This window comes from Abrus precatorius, unplaced genomic scaffold (assembly GCF_003935025.1).
Source record: "Abrus precatorius isolate BTA unplaced genomic scaffold, Abrus_2018 Scaffold3, whole genome shotgun sequence".
Lineage (NCBI taxonomy): Eukaryota > Viridiplantae > Streptophyta > Magnoliopsida > Fabales > Fabaceae > Abrus > Abrus precatorius.
In genome coordinates this window covers 25031855-25050142 of record NW_020874373.1, presented here as the reverse complement: position 1 = coordinate 25050142, position 18288 = coordinate 25031855, and the positions used below count along the sequence as shown (strand labels likewise).

Sequence of the window (18288 nt, the reverse complement as noted above, 5' to 3'; positions counted from 1 at the left end):
TTGGATGTCTTGTTTGACTCAGGTGCTACGCACTCTTTTGTTTTTGTGGATTGTGTGAAGTGTTTGAGTTTGTCTGTGACTAAATTGTCATGTAATGTTGTGGTGACTACCCCTATAGATAAACTGGTTGTGACCTCTTGGATGTGTCTGGGGTGTTCGATAATGGTGCATGGAAGGGACTTTGAGATAGACTTAATCATTTTGCCTATTTCCCAATTAGATGTGATTTTGGGAATGAATTGGCTAACCGCCAACCATGAACTGCTGGACTACAGAGAGAAGACGTTGATTTTTGGTGCGTCGACTTTGAAAATTCCTAGAATTTTGAGTCAAGGTGTGTGGGATAGCACGGTGAATGCTAAGGCCTTTATGGTCATGTTTTCATTAGAGGCTAAAAGTGGAGTGAAGTCAGAGTATATCCCAGTGGTGAAGGACTTCTTGGAAGTCTTCCTGAAGATGTTTCTGAGTTGCCGCCAGAGAGGGAGATAGAATTCACAATTGACCTCATTCTGGGAGCAAACTCGATTTCTGTGGCACCTTATAGGATGTCACCGGTAGAGTTGGTGAAGGTCAAGAAGCAAGTGGAGGACCTATTGCAGAAGCGGTTTGTGAGACCAAGTATATCACTATGGGGAGCACCAGTGCTCTTGGTGAAAAAGAAGGATGAGAGCATGAGAATGTGTATCGACTACAAACAACTAAATAAAGTGATGATAAAGAACAAATATCTACTTCCCAGAATTGACGACTTGATGGATCAATTGAAGGGAGCTGTAGTGTTTTCGAAGATTGATTTGAGATGGGGTTCCCGCCAGATTAGGGTGAAGAATGAGGATATACCAAATGTAACACCTTAATTTTACTTTCCAAAATAATGAATTTCACAAAAATATGGAGAATAAACTTTTTCATTCAAATAAAATCCTCATTAAAATGTTTCAAATTTAAGGAAAGGAGTTACAAAATTCATATCAAATCACCGCTACAGGATTAATTCAAATACATTAATTTCAAAATGATATCCTAAGTCCTATAGCAGTTCCATCCACCCCTTCACTGAGACCGGTCCTGATCGTCTTTATTACCTGAAAAAAATAAATGTAAGGTTGAATACTCTATACTACTCATTACACAAACAAATACAGAGTTTCACCATATGCATATTTAAATCATTTCTAATATAATTCATATAAATATATTCACAGGCAACATTACCACTCAATTCATTTTTAATTCAACTCCGATGCACTCACAGCACCAAACAGTTTACACACACGTAATTATCAAACAATAATCCCGTGCACTCACTACACGCCAGCCACGCTCACTGTGGCACTGTGATCACAGATTTTCACTATGGATGGTCGCTGGTTACCCCCGCCTCACGGATACCATGTGGGCAGTCATGGGTCGCTCAGCAAAGGTAGTGATTAGAGGTCTAGTCAGGAAAAGTGTGTGTGGCCCGTGGTGCACCCACACTCACTGTTAGTGTCACCACCACTCTCTCTTCCCCAAGGTATTTCTATCGTCCCCATCTTCCATACCCCAGTGTATCGCTGAACCATTTACAGTACAATATAACGGTGTTAACACGCTCCATCCACACATTTCAGCATTTAGTCACAATTCACGACACAAAGCCCACAATCATTTATTTTACACGGCTCTTAGGCTCACATTTGTTAGCAATAATCGTTCTCAATACACGGCACAAGTGCCCACATGCATTTACAACATAATTCGTTTCAACCACACACACAATATTCACCCATCACGGGTTTCACGTGCTATCACACCTCACAACACACAACAAATTTCATCAAATACATATTTCCTACTCTCTATCTCAACCACATTGCAATATTCATCAAAATACACGACAATCAAACCCAAAGAGATAGGGTAGAGCCCCCCTTTACCTTGGATTGAAGACCCACACTCGAATTTAACTACGGAAGTGCTCTCACACGGATTTTGGCCTAAATACATGGAAGAACTCCATGAGAATCCAAGGAAACTGAGAAACAGAAAAAGGGGATGAAAAACGAAAACCCTAACTATTAAAACTCACCTCCAAGTGTTGCAGCTTTGGAGACAATTTAATCGGTGGGATAGGATTTTGGGTTGAGAGAATTGAAGAAATTTTGAAGGAAAGGTGAGAAATAACCTTTCTTGAACCCTAACCCCCTTTAAATCCTCTCTGATTGCGACACTCTCGCTACAGCGAGATATTTTCGCTGCAGCGACTCCCTCCCTCAGTACAGCGAAAAACTCAGATAAAACTGCACTCTAGTTACTGCAGCATCTCGCTACAGCGAGACTGCACCCAGAAATATAGCCCAAACTGTGGCTTTGTCGCCACAACAAGAGAATAGTTTGTGTGTGGTTAAGGCTAATATTCAAGGAAAATGAGACAGTGGCCTTAACATTGTGATTAAAAGAATTATCTTCTTCATTGATATTATGATGTACTCACGTTTATTTATTTATTTGTTAAATTATACATTTAGTATCTATAGATTAAAAGTAGTTTATGAAATAGTTCGTATAAAGACTAAAAAATAAGTTTTCTTTAATTGCGAGAATTGATTCATAAACAAGTATTAACTATAAAGATTATATATATATTTTAACCTTCTAAAAAAATATTTTTTTAAATATGTCTATAAAAATTAAAAATAGTCATCAAATAAAAGAATCGTAAATTTTAAAAATATTAAAAATTAATATATTTAAATTAAATATTATTTATAATTTAAAATTATATATTTATTGATAAAACTTATTAATTTAGTAAATATATCAATTAAAAATAATAATTATAGTTAATAAAATATTAAAAATAATTCACATATGATAAAGACTTTTTATTATAGCTAAAAAAATATTTAAACATATAGTCTTTTTTATTCGATATAATAGGATAAAAAAATTAAATAGATATAAATTATCTTTTGTATCTAATTGATAAATAAAGTAACAAAAAGACTAATAAAATTTTGAGTTGATATAACAAGAATTGCTTACTTATATTATAATTAAAAAAATTATGAATCTATTCATATAGTAAAGTTGATCCTCTAAAATTTTTAGTAAGATAATTTTACAACTCAAATATAATAAATATTTCATTTCTTATAAAAAAAAATATTTCAAAGACATTATAAAAATTGAGACATCATATAAAAAATATAAGCGTTTGGTCCTTACAAAAGTTATATAAACACTTAATTATGATATTTAAATTCAAATTGTACAACATCTTTAAAGTTATAATTGGTTAAAAAATCATATTTAATATCTATTTTTGAAATATTTACAAATTAATAAAAATACTTAAAAAATTGATGTTTTAGTCTATATACTTAGAAAAAATTTACATGTTAATTCCTACGCTTAAAACAATTAATGTTTTTGTCTTTGTACAAATATTTTGTTATGATTTATCTCCTTCTATCATTAACGTCGTTGTAATAGGAAGAACTAAAATGTACTAAAACTTTTGTATTGAGACTAAAATATACTTTTTTAAAATAATGAATTAATTTTATATGTATCAATTATAGAAACTAAATTTATAATTTAACCAAAAATTTAGATATAACTATTCTTCATTAGAAACATTATTATTTCAAATTAGATAAAATATATTATATTATTTATATTGATAGATTTAATATAAGTGACGAGTGAACTAATTTTAATAAATTTTTTGTAGTATCAAATAAAAACTAATATAAATTTAATGAGTAGAAATACTTTTTGCCCCATTAAAAAATAATAAAAACCCGATTTAGTTTAAAAATATAAACTATGCATTCATGATGTGATATAAAATTAGAAAAGTCTCTAATTCTCCTATAAAAAAAACGAACAGTGATATCAATGGAATACGGTGATTTGTTTAAAAAAATCATTGTACTAAAATTTCGTTCCGCTGGAATTGTCAATCAATTCACATATATTCAAGTATTTTTTAAACTTTAAGAATCTTGATAATATGACACAAAAGATTACGTAATAGCATAACTCTTGTCCATGGAAGCCTTTTGTTTTTCCCACAAACTTTGTAAATGTGCCTTGCACCTTCATCAAGGGACTGGAAAGTGTTGGGTGTGAGCTGGTACATGAAGAAAGGAGAGTGAGAGGGTTTAGGCTGAATTTGTGAAAGGAGTTAGCTACCAATTCTATTTTGGTTCATCTCCACTTCTTCATGTATTTTGGGGATCACAAGGACATGGAAACCAAACGGATGCAAAGACGCTGTAACAGGTGATGAGTATACACTTGAAGCACTGTTGTCAATTTATCTCTTTTAAATTCGAGAATTTTCGCGAGATTACATCATTTGTAGCTTCAAAATTGACGATCTTGTCCAGAGATTGAAGTCTATTTTATTTTTGCTTAAAATGTATCCAATTTGCACTGAAAGTGAACATCTAATTCTACATTTTTGAGTCAAAGTATTAAAAAGTTTTACTTAAAAAATTCGCTTAAACTAAATTGTAAAGTACTTGTCTTTGATCTTGTGCAGAGTTTATAACCATTAACATGTGTGCATACTATACATGTTCCATGAAATTTTTAAATGACTTAAACACTAATATTTTAATTAAAACAGATAATCAATATAAATTAAAACATTTAAAGGTAATTGATAAACACACTCATATAGCCTTTTTAAACATAAACAATTCAGAGAATAGAAAATATAAATTAGGATAATAACAATCCCAAGTCCAATGACAACCTAAACAAATATATTAAAAGCAAGTGCTAACATAACAAGGTTTTCAATGAAAGGAAAATACAAGGAACAATGTCCAAACATAGTCACGAGTTGCATAATGCAGAGCAACCAAGTTAGTGAACCACAGAATAATCTACCTGGTCATGACGCTTGAAACACCAGTCCAACCAGTGGAGAGATGATCTAAGATCACTAGGTGGAGGTCTCGAAGGTAAAATTGATTTCTTTGGTTTCATATCCTCTGAATACACACTCCCTCCCGCAGTTGAACGATTAACAAAGTACAAAGAGTTGCTATCATATCCCCACCTACTTGGATTGCTCAATGCATAGCACTTCGTCCACCCAAAAAACAATGCAATGTCTCCCATTGTTTCCATCTTCACATAACCCATGGTTGAGAAATCTATCTTGTATACATCCAATCTTTCCATAGATGCAAAATTAACCACTAGAAGTTGCCCATCACAACTAACCAACTTAAGAATAAGGCCAATTATCTTGGGAATATTCTTCAATTTTAGAAATTTCAAAGTTGGAGAATTCAGCCTCAATACTCCTATCTCACCCTTGTTAGTGATAGCATATATGGTGTTATCAAAAACCACAAAGTCAACTACTGTCCAAGGTTCTCCCTGTGCAGAACAAGTAACCCAACAAGAATTTCGAGATTCATAGATATGCAAACATTGAAAATATTTACCTGAAACCACTACGATGAATTCCTCTGAACCTTTTGCAAAAGCAAATAAGGCATTGCAACCCAAATATTCTATGTTACCATTAAGTGCTGACATATTGATTTCCACCTTTCTTCTCACAAAAGGATTCATTAGAAGAAGTTTGTTGTTTGAAATACCAACCATAATCACATATCCACAGGAAGACCCTGAATAGAAAAACTCACTCAAGTAGCAATTTCGCACCGAGCCATACACTTTTTGTTCAGGTGTGCTAAAGAAAGAATAAGCTTGCATGAGAAATGATGTTTGGACCACTAATGGTTCTTGGGATGCCATCAAATCTCTCAAGTAACTTTTGTGAAATATCCTCCAGCTCTTGCACACTCCACCAAACTGAAAGAGGTCATCAAAATCTAGTTTCTTGGATATAATATCAAAGACATCCTCAGGAAGTTCACTTTTCTCTACCATTTTTCCCTTCAGTTTTCCTACATTCATTAAAAAAGGACAAGACCAATATTGGTGATCTCCGGTGTAAATGAAAGGAATAGATATAGAATTTTATTTATGTCTAACCATATTATGGAAATGAGGAAATAAAGAAGGATTTGTATCCTCAAGTCCAATTTAAATGTAATACCATCCTTAGTATTCCTTATTGTGAATAATTTATGATCATGCTGCTATTTAGTAAACAGTAGACATCTATTTTCATTCTCACACAGACATTAACATTCTAACCAAAAGCATGAAGCATTAACAATATTATACATGGCAAGTACAAAGAGAAAGATTCAGTTTTACAATTGCATCCACTTGTTTCCAAGGCTACAAATAAAAAAAAAAACTCTAATTTGATAAAAATGACTAGTTTAACAACCCTTTCTGTAGTTAATCAAGGAACTAAAGCTGTAAAACTTACACTTTTGAAGAGAAAGAAGGGATTTATTCAAATTATAAACAAATATTTAATTAGTTAAAAAAATTTAATTCAAACTTAATTTTATAATTACTATTTTATTTATCTAAAAATAAATCAGTCTCACATGAATCTTTAAAATTTATAAATTTTTAAATTAATACGTAAATTAATTCTCTCTAATCCAAAACAAGTAAAAGAAGAAAATTTAGAATATTTGAATTACTTAAAAGGAGAAAAGAAAGGGTAATTTTTTCAATAAAGATAAAGTTGTTATCTTTAAATCTATTAATCAATCATGGTTATCGCTATAAAAACGACCTCATACCCCCTCACTAGTGTACATGATAATATTTTTTATTAAATAAAAAAATTTCAAGATTCATAACAAAAATAAAATTAATAACATACTGGGAGACGAACAAGCTTCATTTTTTTTTGTAGATAACAATATAAAAAGCAACTAATCTAAAAGATAAGTGCATGTAAAATAATACTTGATAGTGACGATGGAGCTGAAATCTCAGAACTATTTGATCTGTTGATACCATCGTCATCGTTTTCTTTCTTCATTCTATCTTTTTTTTGACTCAGTTGAATATGTTCTCTTTCTTCGTTCTTTATTTTATTATCAATTGCCGTGATCTCTGCCTTTTTTCTGCCTCAATAATCGAGCTTAAAACTCTATCATAAAGAGGACAAATTTTCTCTTTAAAAAATAGAAGAAAAACATGACAAACCTCACCCATCATTGGTCACATAATATCAAAATACTAATATTTTTAAAACTTATAAAATAATATATTTGATGTTTTAATAAAAGCAAGTAATGACATTGAAATTTCCGCTCCCTGTTTTATTAAATTGGAGGATAAAATAATAAAAAAAACAAAGAAGGAAAAAGTATAATATTTTACTAAAATTAGGACAAAATAAAAACATCAACAAAGACATTATGTCTAATGAAAGGAATAGATATAGAATTTTATTTATGTCTAGTGACATTATGGAAATGAGGAAATAAAGAAGAATTTGTATCCTCAAGTCCAATTTAAATGTAATACCATCCTTAGTATTTCTCACTGTGATTAATTCATGATCATGCTGCTATTTAGTAAACAATAGATATTCATTTTCATCCTCTCACAGACATTAACATTCTAACCAAAAGCATGAAGCATTAACAATATTATACATGGCAAGTACTGAGAGAAAGATTCAGTTTTACAATTGCATCTAGTTGTTTCCAAGTGAGGTTATAGACAAAAAGAATAAAAAAAAAAAACTAATTTGATAGAAATGGCCAGTTTAACAACCTTTTTAATTAAGGAACTAAATTAGTTTTTAAAACTCAAATTTGTAAGACTTGTACTTTTGAAGAGAGAGAAGGGATTTATTCAAATTATAAACAAATATTTAATTAGTTCAATAATTTTAATTCAAGTCTAATTTCATAATTATTATTTTCTTTATCTAAAAGTAAATCAGTTTGAGGTACAGCATGAACCTTTAAAATTTTTAAAATTTTAAATTAATAAGTAAATTAATTCTCTCTAATTCAAAGCAGGTAAAAGATTAAAAAAAAAAAAAAACTAAAATATTTGAATTACCTAAAAGGAGAAAAGAAAGGGTAAGTTTTTCAACAAAGATAAAATTGTTATCTCTAGATCTATCAATCATGTTTCTAGCTACAAAAACAACATCATACCTCCTACACTAGTATACATGATAATATTTTTTATCAAATAAAAAAATTTTAAGATTCATAAGGAAAATAAAAATAACATACTAAGGGACGAACATGCTTCATTTTCAATAGATAGCAACATAAAAAGCAATTAATCTAAAAGATAGGTGCATGTAAAACAATACTTAACAATGACGATAAAGCTAAAGTCTCAGAACTATTTATTTTATTGTCAACTGTCATGATCTCTGTCTTTTTTTCTTAATAATTAAGGTTAAAATTGCCATAAAGAGGAATATTTTTCTCTTAAAAAAATAGAAGAAAAACACGTCAAACCTCACCCATCATTGGTCACCTGATGTCAAAATACTAATATTTTTAAAACATATAAACAAAATATTTGATGTTTTAATAAAAGCAATTAATGGCATTGAAATTTTCGCTCTCCATTTTATTAAATTGGAGGACAAAGTAATAAAAAAAAAAAAACAAAGTAAGAAGGAAAAAGTACAATATTTTACTAAAATTAGGGCAAAATAAAAACAACAACCACAATAATAAAGAAGAAGAAGAAAAAAGAGGGAGTTTGCATACAAGAGTTCAAAAACCTTCAAATTTGTATATAATGCATGACAACTAAGACCATTATTATCTTAAGCTTTAAACTCTGTTTGTTTGATAAATTAATTTGTTATAAATAACTATTTAAATAATGAATGATTGTTACTTAATATTAATTTTTTTTTTTTTTATGAATAAAGATGTTATATCATAATGTAACACATTATTATTATTTAATACTTTTTATATTCATCTATTTTTATAAAGATGTTTATCCTAAAAAAATTTATATTTTTCATTTAATTTAATATTTTAATAAAATAAAAAATAAGTAAAAAACATCTAAATTAAAAGATAGGTATATGTGAAACAATACTTGGTAGTGACGATAGAGTTGAAGTGTCAAAATTATTTGATTTGTTGATATGTTAATTGTTTTCTTTCTTTATTCTTTATTTTATTGTCACTTCTCATAATTTTTGTCTTTTTTCTTTTTCAATAATCAAACTTAAAATTTTGTTATAAAAGAGATATTTTTCTCTTAAAAAAAAAAAAAAAAAAAAAACATGTTAAAGCTCATCTATCATTAGTCATTTAATGTCAAAATTTTGATATTTTTAAAACTTGGAAAAGATATATTTAATGTTTTAGTAAAAATAATTAATAACATTGAAATACCCCATTTTATTAAATTGGAGGAAAAAATAATTAAAAAGCAAAAGTAAAAAAGAAAAAGTAGAATATTTTACTAAAATTGGGAAAACAACAACAACATCATCGATACTAATAATAATAATAATAAAGAAGAAAAAAAAAAGAGGTTTGCCAAAAAGAAGTGAAATACCTTTAAATTTGTATATGATGCATGACAAATATGACTATCATTGTTATAGGCTTCAAACTGTGTTTATTTTATAATTTAATTTGTTATAAATGACTATTTGAATAATAAAAAATCGTTACTTAATAGTAATTATTGTTTTATGAATAAAGATGTTATAAATTCAATCATAGTGTTAAACATTATTGTTATTATTATTTAATACTTTTTATGTTTAATTATTTTTATAAAAAAAATTATCTTACAAAATTTTTATATTTTTCCTTTAATTTAATATTTTAATAAAATAGAAAAAAGTAAAACGCAACTAAATTAAAAGATAGGTATATGTGAAACAATATTTGGTGGTAAAGAGGAGTTAAAGTGTCAAAATTATTTGATTTGTTGGTATCATCTTTCTGACACCCTTACTACTTATTATGTCATCAATATAAATATAATATTAAAATAATCCAAACAGTAAGAAAGCCACATGTATGAGTTTACATCTGTTCACATTAATAGAAACTAAATACACCATCTGCACCAGTTACCCAAATACATATATACATATCATCTGTCAAAATATACAGTCATCCAATCATATAAACATATGCACATAACTGAATTACATACAAAATTAAGTGGGGTCACGATATCAGAGACAACAAAAAAAATGACCTCACAGGCTTTTCCCCTAGACCCATGATCATCAAAAATACCATTTCTTCAAAAGTTAACAACGGTTATGAATTTCCATTTACCTATTCTCTCAATCACTAGAAATTATACCTACATATATGTACAAGTTATACTTTACTCGGCCCTAGCCTACCTCCTTCCCCACTAGGTTTCTGCTCAGAGAAGTCAAAACTAGGAGGAAGTTTGGTATGAGAAGCAGTCATCTTCCTTCCAGTAGCAGAAAGGGTGTTTGAGTAGTGAAAGGAATCTGCAGAGTCAGAAGAACTAGAGGAAATCGAATGAGAAGTAGATGAGATGGATGTGTCTGGGTAGAGATATGTTCGCTATATTGGGTCGTACAACATGTGGTACATAAGATCCTAAAGATCTAAGAAAATTCGAGGGGAATATTGGGGGCGATAATACAGGGACAAGGGGTGGGACATGGGGTCTCATAAACTGTACTCCAGGAGGAAATGGAAAAGCAAGTCTCATGGGTACCCTGATGGGGATGGGCTATGCTCGTGGGCCTAGCCTGTTTCTATCTAACAAAAAGGTAATAGTACTAGTATGGATGAACTATTGTTGCTCCTAATCGTGTGTCCATCTTCCTTCAGGATCATATCTGACTGTGACGTTGAACTGGTACGATGGTCGAGTCATTTGTGTCCTCACCTACTAAACATATTCACATATAACACATATAGCAACTAAAAGGGTAAGACAAACTCATTTCAACCAAAGTATAGTAGAAAATACGTCAAGATATTTACAATTGTCATAGCAAATAGCAAACAACTCAACACACAATGTACATGTCATGTATGATTCTGTGCATCACCTAGTTAATTGCTATACTAACATATGCATGTGGGCCCAAACCATTTTTCTTTCTTTCTTTCTTTCTGGGAAGGATTAGGAGTTCACTACCACCAACCATTCTTGGTCATAACCATCTCATCAGATATTTTCAAAGGTATAGCTCAACTGATTCTGAGAATCCATAAAGTTTTGTCAGGATAGTTTGATTTTACAGTGATAACCGACAGCACAGGGTTGCGAGCCCTGACCTTTGCCCAGCTCAATCACACCCGACTATCCCCAAGACTAACATGGAATCTCCCCTAGATTTTGAATACTTCCCATCCAACACCACCATCATCACATGCTTATGATGCATGAACCTAATTCCAGTCTTTTAAGTAGGTATAAAACATTTCATTTCAATCATCAACAATATATGTTTCAAAATTCCACTGACAATCCAGCAGAGTTTTTTCTACAATTCAGATATTTCCAAATTTTTTTTCTCTCTGCAAAATAGCTAAAAAATTCCAATACACTTCTAATTTTAAGCAGAAAGTCACTACCACCACATTTTACAACTTTCCAGCCATTTCAATGGCTCTCAAATACATTTTTCCTATTATCACCACATTTCAAAATACTCATTTAAAATAATACTTTAAAATGAATTAAAATCCTTTAAATCATTTAAATATGTATATAGGTATACTTTAAATATATAAAAACTATTAAATAAATTTTGATTAAATCACTTGAAATTAAAAAAGATTTTTAAAAAATAATTTTCTTAAGAAGAAAATTAACCATAATTCCATTTCTCAATTTCTAAAACACTTTTAAAAACCCATCAAATTTTATCTCAAATCTTCCCATTTTTTTTTAAACATATTTATTTCACAAGTCTCCAATTCTTTTCAACTTTCTACATACCTTCTATACGCTCACTCCACATGAATGATAGTTCATTCCTCAAGTATTTTAGGCAATCAATTATTTATACTGAATTCAACAAAACAATTATCATAGAAGCATCATCACACATAAAATCAATCTCAAAAAGGATTATCAAAGAATTGTACACTAAGTATGGAAAAAATTATAAATTTTTTCAAATAATTTATATATATATAGCAAGGAATAAAACACCCTATCTCCCAACATTTTTCTACTATACCCTTGAAAATAAATATGTCTCCCCTTACCTTGAAGTGTATACCGATTTTTTCCACCAACGTCTTCTTTCCACCACTTCTCAAATCACAATCCTAACCAAATAATCACACATAATCATGATCAATCTTAAGAGGCATTAATCATCCAACCTTCTGCTAGTGAGTTGAAACTATCATTTTCTAATCTTCGCAAAGATGACTTACGGGTCTTACAATTGTTTTCTATAATGTAAATGAAATACTATAAGCCTAAAGGTGATTAAAAATAATTATTTTCTCCTCATAACACTCTTGAAACAGCACCTCTAGACCAAGGGTTTTGAACCTCGAAATGCATTTTTAACAAAACAAAAAGTACCAAAATTATTTATTATAAAACATAGAAGAATTAAACTAACTAAAACATAATTTAGAAACAAAAATTTTGGACAAAATCTCAGCCTCATGCCACTGTTCCAACATCCAAAAAGAGGAAGAAAATAAAAAGTTTAATCAGTTCAAAGTGTTCATAATGATGAAAATAGGCAGAATATTAAAAAAAATTAATGAACTTACTTGGAAATTTAAGGGATTAAGACCAAAGATTATCAAAGTTCCTTGGAAGAAAGAAAATGGGGCTTACGGAAGTGAAGGGAGGAAGTGGGAAGCTTAAGAGACTAATTCTTATCTTAAATAGTAAAAATAATAATATAATATTAGAATTTTCACTAATTTTTTGTAATTAATTGAAATAATTAGATAAAAATCCCAAAATTTAAAAATAATCATGAAATATATTAAACATAATTATAAAATAATTTTTGACACTATTGATTCTTTAGTTGGTGTCTAAAATTTTTACACGCAATTTCTGCTTAAGCATATAACTAATTTACTTAAAATTAACCAGAAAATCTAAAAATGCTCAATAATTACAAAAAAAAATATTTTTATATTCCAAATAATAGTTATAAGTAAAATATAAATTTTTTATATTTTTTATTATTTTTTTAAAATAAAATGTTATTTTTAGCTTTATATAGCAATTTTAACCAATATAAATGGACACTTTTTGAAATTTAAAAATTTAAAAATTAAAAATTAACAAATTTTTTTGAAAAATATACTTAACAATTTTATCTAAAACATCTCATATTAATTCTATTCTAATTTTAAAAAAAAATCAAGAACTATACTTTAACTTAGAACTATATTAATAAATTAATTGTTTAGAAAAAACAATGATGTTATAATCTTTATCATTTTTTTCTTCATTTTTTATTTTACTATCACTTGTCGTGATCTCTGTCATTTTTCTGTGTCAATAATTAAGCTTAAAACTTTGTTATAAAGATGACATATTTTTCCTTAAAAAATATACAAAAAACGCGTCAAAACTCATACATCATAAGTCACTTAATGTCAAAATTTTGATATTTCTAAAACTTAGAAAGGATAAATTTAATGTTTTAGTAAAAGTAATAATAACATTGAAATACCCCATTTTATTAAATTGGAGGACAAAATAATAAAAAAAAAGAGAAAAGAAAAAATGGAATATTTTACTAAAATTGGCAAAAAAAAAATAACAACAACATCAACAACAACAAAAAAATAATATTTATAATAAAGAAGAAAAAGAAAAAAGAAAAAGGTTTGCAAGGAAGAAGTGAAAAGTCTCTAAGTTTGTATATAATGCATGACAACTAAAATTATTATTGTCTTAGGTTTCAAACTATGTTTATTTTATAAATTAATTTATTATAAATGACTATTTAAATAATAAAAGATTCAGTTTTACAACTGCATCTAGTTGTTTTCAAATGAGATTACAGATAAAATAAAATAAAATAAAAACTCTAATTTGATCGAAATGGCTAGTTTAACAACACTTTTAATTAAAGAACTAAATTAATTTTTTAAAACTTAAATTGGTAAAGCTTGTACTTTTGATGGAAGAGAAGGGATTTATTCAAATTCTAAATAAATATTTAGTTAGTTCAATAATTTTAATTCAAGCCCTTACTAATTTCTTTATCTAAGAAAAAATCAATTTAAGATACAACGTGGACCTTGAAAATTTATATTTTCAAATTAATAAGTAAATTAATTTTCTCTAACTCAAACCAAGTAAAAGATGAAAACGTAGAATATTTGAAATATCTAAAAAGAAAAAAGAAAGGGTAAGTATTACAATAAAGATAAAGTTACTATCTTTAAATCTATCAATCATAGTTTTAGTTACAAAAATGACCTCATACTCCTACACTAGTATACATGACAATATTTTTTATCAAATGAAAAAAATCTCAAGATTCATAATGAAATAAAATATCATGCTTAGGGATGAACAAGCTTTATTTTTTATTTTTTTTATAAATAACAACATAAAAAGAAATTAAACTAAAAAATAAGTGTATGTGAAACAATACTGGGTGGTGATGATAGAATTGAAGTGTCAAAACAATTTAATTTTTTTTTTTGTTATCTTTATTCTTTATTTTATTGTCACTTGCTGTAATTTTTACATTTTTTTCTGTTTTAATAATTGAGCTTAAAACTTTGTCATAAAAAAGACATATTTTTGCTCTTAAAAAATAAAATAAAAACACGTCAAAACTTATCTATCATTAGTCACATAATGTCAAAATACTAATATTTTCAAAACTTGTAAAAAAATTATATTTGATGTTTTAATAAAAGCAATTAATGATACTGAAACACCCTATTTTATTAAATTGGAGGATAAAATAATAATAAAAACAAAGTAAAAAGGAAAAAGAAGAATATTTTACTAAAATTAGGAGGAAACAACAATAACAACAACAATAATAATAATAAAGAAGAAAAAAAAAGGAGAGAGCTTACCTAAAAGATGTCAAAGACCTCCAAGTTTGTATATAATGTATGATAATTAAGACTATTATTATTTTAAGCTTCAAATTTTGTTTATTTTTTAAATTAGTTTGTTATAAATGACTATTGAAATAATGAATAATCGTTACTTAATATTAATTATTATTTTTTATGAATATAAATATTATATCATAATGTTACACATTATTATTATTTAATACCTTTTATGTTTAGTTATTTTTATAAAATTGTTTATCCTATAAAATTTTTATATTTTTCCTTTAATTTAATGTTTTAATAAAATAGAAAATAAGTAAAAAGTAATTAAGTTTAAAGATGGATATATGTGAAACAATACTTAGTAGTGATAATGGATTTGAAATATTAAAACTATTTGATTTATTAATATCATATTCATCGTTTTCTTTTTCATTATTTATTTTGTTGTTACTTCTCATAATTTTTGTCTTTTTTTCTACTCAACAATCAAGCTTAAAACTTTGTTATAAAGAAAACATATTTTTTTTTCTTAAAAAAATTCAAAAAAAAGAATGTATCAAAACTCATTCATCATTAGTCATTTAATATGAAAATTTTGTTTTTAAAACTTAAAAATGATATATTTAATGTCTTAGAAAAAAGTAATTAATGACATTAAAATACTCTATTTTATTAAATTGAAAGATAAAATAAAAAAAAGTGAAATATTTTATTAAAATTGAAAAAACAACAATTATAATAATAAAGAAAAAAAAATTTGCAAAGAAAAAGTGAAAGACTTCTAAATTTGTATATAATGCTTGACAACTAAAACTATTATTGTCGTAAACTTTAAATTATGTTTATTTTATAATTTAATTCATTATAAATAATTATTTAAATAATAAATTATCATTATTTAATATTAATTATTTTTTATGAATGAAGGTCTTTTAAATACAATGATAATGTTACACATTACTATTATTTGATTATTTTTATATTTATCTATTTTTATAAAATTGTTTATCTTATAAAAATTTTATATCTGTTAATGCAATATTTTAATAAAATAGAAAATAAGTTGAAAAAAAAGAAGAAAAATAATAATAAATAAATTAAAAAATGATAAAAAAGAGAGTTAAAAAATATAGTTAATGTGAAAATAAAAAGTTTACTTTACTTATTTGGATAAATGATAAAAAAGAAAAATATGCGTTGTGTGAATGGATAAAAATAAAAATAAAATAAGAAAAGTTTACTTTACTTATTTGGATAAATAAAAATGAGAGTTAAAAAATATAGTTAATGTGAAAATAAAAATATTTTTTTTATAATAACAATAAAAATATATATGCCGTAATAATTTGTCTTCTGCATTAATCCTTTTGCGTTTGTCCTCTTTTACCTTCAATGCATACTAAGGAAGTAAATATGCGAAAAAATAGTAAGTTAAGAAAAGAAGCTTCATCAAATTCATACACAATGAAAGAGCTTTTACGATTATTTCATCAAATTTATTAAATAAAATTACAGTATTTTAGTCAGTCCTGATGACCTTTACAATTATTCTTGTCTGCCTTGTGCTCCTCAATTTATAGTGCACACTGAAGCCTCTTCTTCAAAGCAGCATTCATGGTGAGGGCCCACGTAACAAGGGCCACTCCAACCATAGCTATCGTATATGGGCCTAGCATAAAAGCCCGGGGGCCCACCAGGACCACCCCCATAGAAGGGCCCAACCGGAGCAGACGGTGGTGGGAATGCAAGAACGGAGAACGGCGGTGGCTCAGAAAACTTTGCGGCCGATGGGGGAGGAGGAGGAGGAACACGATCTTGTTTTGGTGGCTCAGGAGGCCCAGGTGGCGGTGGTTTGGGCTCTTCGGGCTTCTTGGGCGGTGGTTTGGGCTTGGGTGGTTCAACAATTTCAATACTCTTAATGGAGCCACCACCTTCGCAACAAATACTATTCCTCAGCCTCTCTGGGTTGCAACATATCACTCTGATGGTCACTACGCCGTTCTTCTCGTCATAAACCTGATCTCGAATTTCTTTGTTCACAAAAATTGGAAAACACCCACTCGCAAATTATTAATTAAATTTCTGGAACATAAACCACTTTAATTTTTGAATTGGAATAAAAAGATGGGATTAGTAAAAATGGGTAGCGGTTAACAAACAATTTTCTTTATCAAATTATATTTTATTTTGGGCCTTAGACCAAAATTAACTAAAAGCATGCTCAATTAAGCGTAAGTTAAAAAGGTATGAGAAAACGAGCTAACGTAAAAGACTCACGAGGGAATTTGCTTAGGACTTTCTTGAGTTTCATAATGCACTTTCTACACTGAAGGTCAACCTTCAGCTTCATTATCGCAACCTACACGATTTCAAGAAAGTTGGTGGTTAAAATGTAAGCACTTAATAGCCATCAATTGAACTAAATTAAGAAGGATAAGAAGAACATTATTAGGGTGTCGATGTGTATGATAATTCATCGTAAGAACGAAATTAACGTTATTCAAACTAGGACAGAAAGTTGAATGTTTGTGATGGTTAAATTAAAGATTTAAGGAAATATTGTTGGGTACCTTTTCCTCCATGACTGGGGCAAGAGAGCTCAGATCTGAGATGCTCGGATAAGAATGAAAGAAATATTACGCGGACAAAATGGTGACGTTAATGGGAAATGTTATGCACGAGAGAAAAACTGATGGTTTAGGATGGATATTGTTGCCTTGCCACACAGAAATCCCTGTCACCAATCATATGCAATCTCGTAATGTGAGGATGATGAATTTCATCAAAAGTTGCCAAATTGATTAAATTAATTGTCTATTTTTTAAAATATTTTTATTTATTTTTTAAATATTTTTACATGATAGTTATAACTGGAAATGAATAGTGAATATCATAATATAATTTTAATATAAATGAAGATATTAATTATATATTTTAATTTCTAAAAAAAATAGTTAAATCTAACGGGTTATAAGAATTTTTAGACTTATACTGGTATAAGAAAATTCTTTCCCTTATTTAATATATTATTATTATTATTTTCTTGAATATGAACTTAATTAAGAAATGATGGCAACAATGTAAGATACTGCAACAAAGAATGAGAAAAGATAGTGTGTTATTGATAAGGAAGTTAAGGTCGAGAAGAATGGAAATTGTGAACAAGTTACAGAGACAATGGTAAACGTCTAAGTTTCAAACAATAGTAATATAGAAGGATGATGAGATGTTATTAGTTTTTGTTAGTATAAATATGCAAGCTAACAGACTTAATTTAGGAGTGAATCAAGCTAATAAATCCCTATTGATTCTCCTTTAATCAACTAGACTTTTGCATAAAAAATGGGTCAACAACAAATTTACAAATCTGAAT

The 18288-nt window shown here is 28.1% G+C and overlaps 2 protein-coding genes across 2 annotated transcripts; both read right to left on the bottom strand.

Moving 5' to 3' along the window:
* Positions 1 to 4863: 4863 nt before the first annotated feature.
* Positions 4864 to 10596, bottom strand: LOC113862375. Its single transcript, XM_027495463.1, has 3 exons — positions 10528 to 10596; positions 10256 to 10445; positions 4864 to 5921 (listed from the first exon to the last, which is right to left on the bottom strand). Exons 1-3 carry the CDS (start codon positions 10594 to 10596, stop codon positions 4864 to 4866), a joined length of 1317 nt encoding a protein of 438 aa, XP_027351264.1.
* A 5738-nt stretch (positions 10597 to 16334) lies between these two features.
* LOC113863392 (protein PYRICULARIA ORYZAE RESISTANCE 21-like) lies at positions 16335 to 17644 on the bottom strand. Its single transcript, XM_027496958.1, has 3 exons — positions 17486 to 17644; positions 17193 to 17274; positions 16335 to 16945 (listed from the first exon to the last, which is right to left on the bottom strand). The coding sequence occupies exons 1-3, from the start codon at positions 17495 to 17497 to the stop codon at positions 16485 to 16487; spliced, it is 555 nt and encodes a 184-aa protein (XP_027352759.1). The 5' UTR covers positions 17498 to 17644; the 3' UTR covers positions 16335 to 16484.
* Positions 17645 to 18288: the final 644 nt, after the last annotated feature.

Bases quoted from the DNA above. Each gene is read 5' to 3' on its own strand.
- LOC113862375 (XM_027495463.1), bottom strand. From the start codon at position 10,596: ATGAGACTTGCTTTTCCATTTCCTCCTGGAGTACAGTTTATGAGACCC. The intron at 10,446-10,527 runs GTATTATCGCCC...GACCCAATATAG, and splicing joins ATGTCCCACCCCTTGTCCCT to CGAACATATCTCTACCCAGA. The intron at 5,922-10,255 runs GTAGGCTAGGGC...TAATGAATGTAG, and splicing joins GAAACCTAGTGGGGAAGGAG to GAAAACTGAAGGGAAAAATG.
- LOC113863392 (XM_027496958.1), bottom strand. The intron at 16,946-17,192 runs GTGAGTCTTTTA...TTGTGAACAAAG, and splicing joins AGTCCTAAGCAAATTCCCTC to AAATTCGAGATCAGGTTTAT.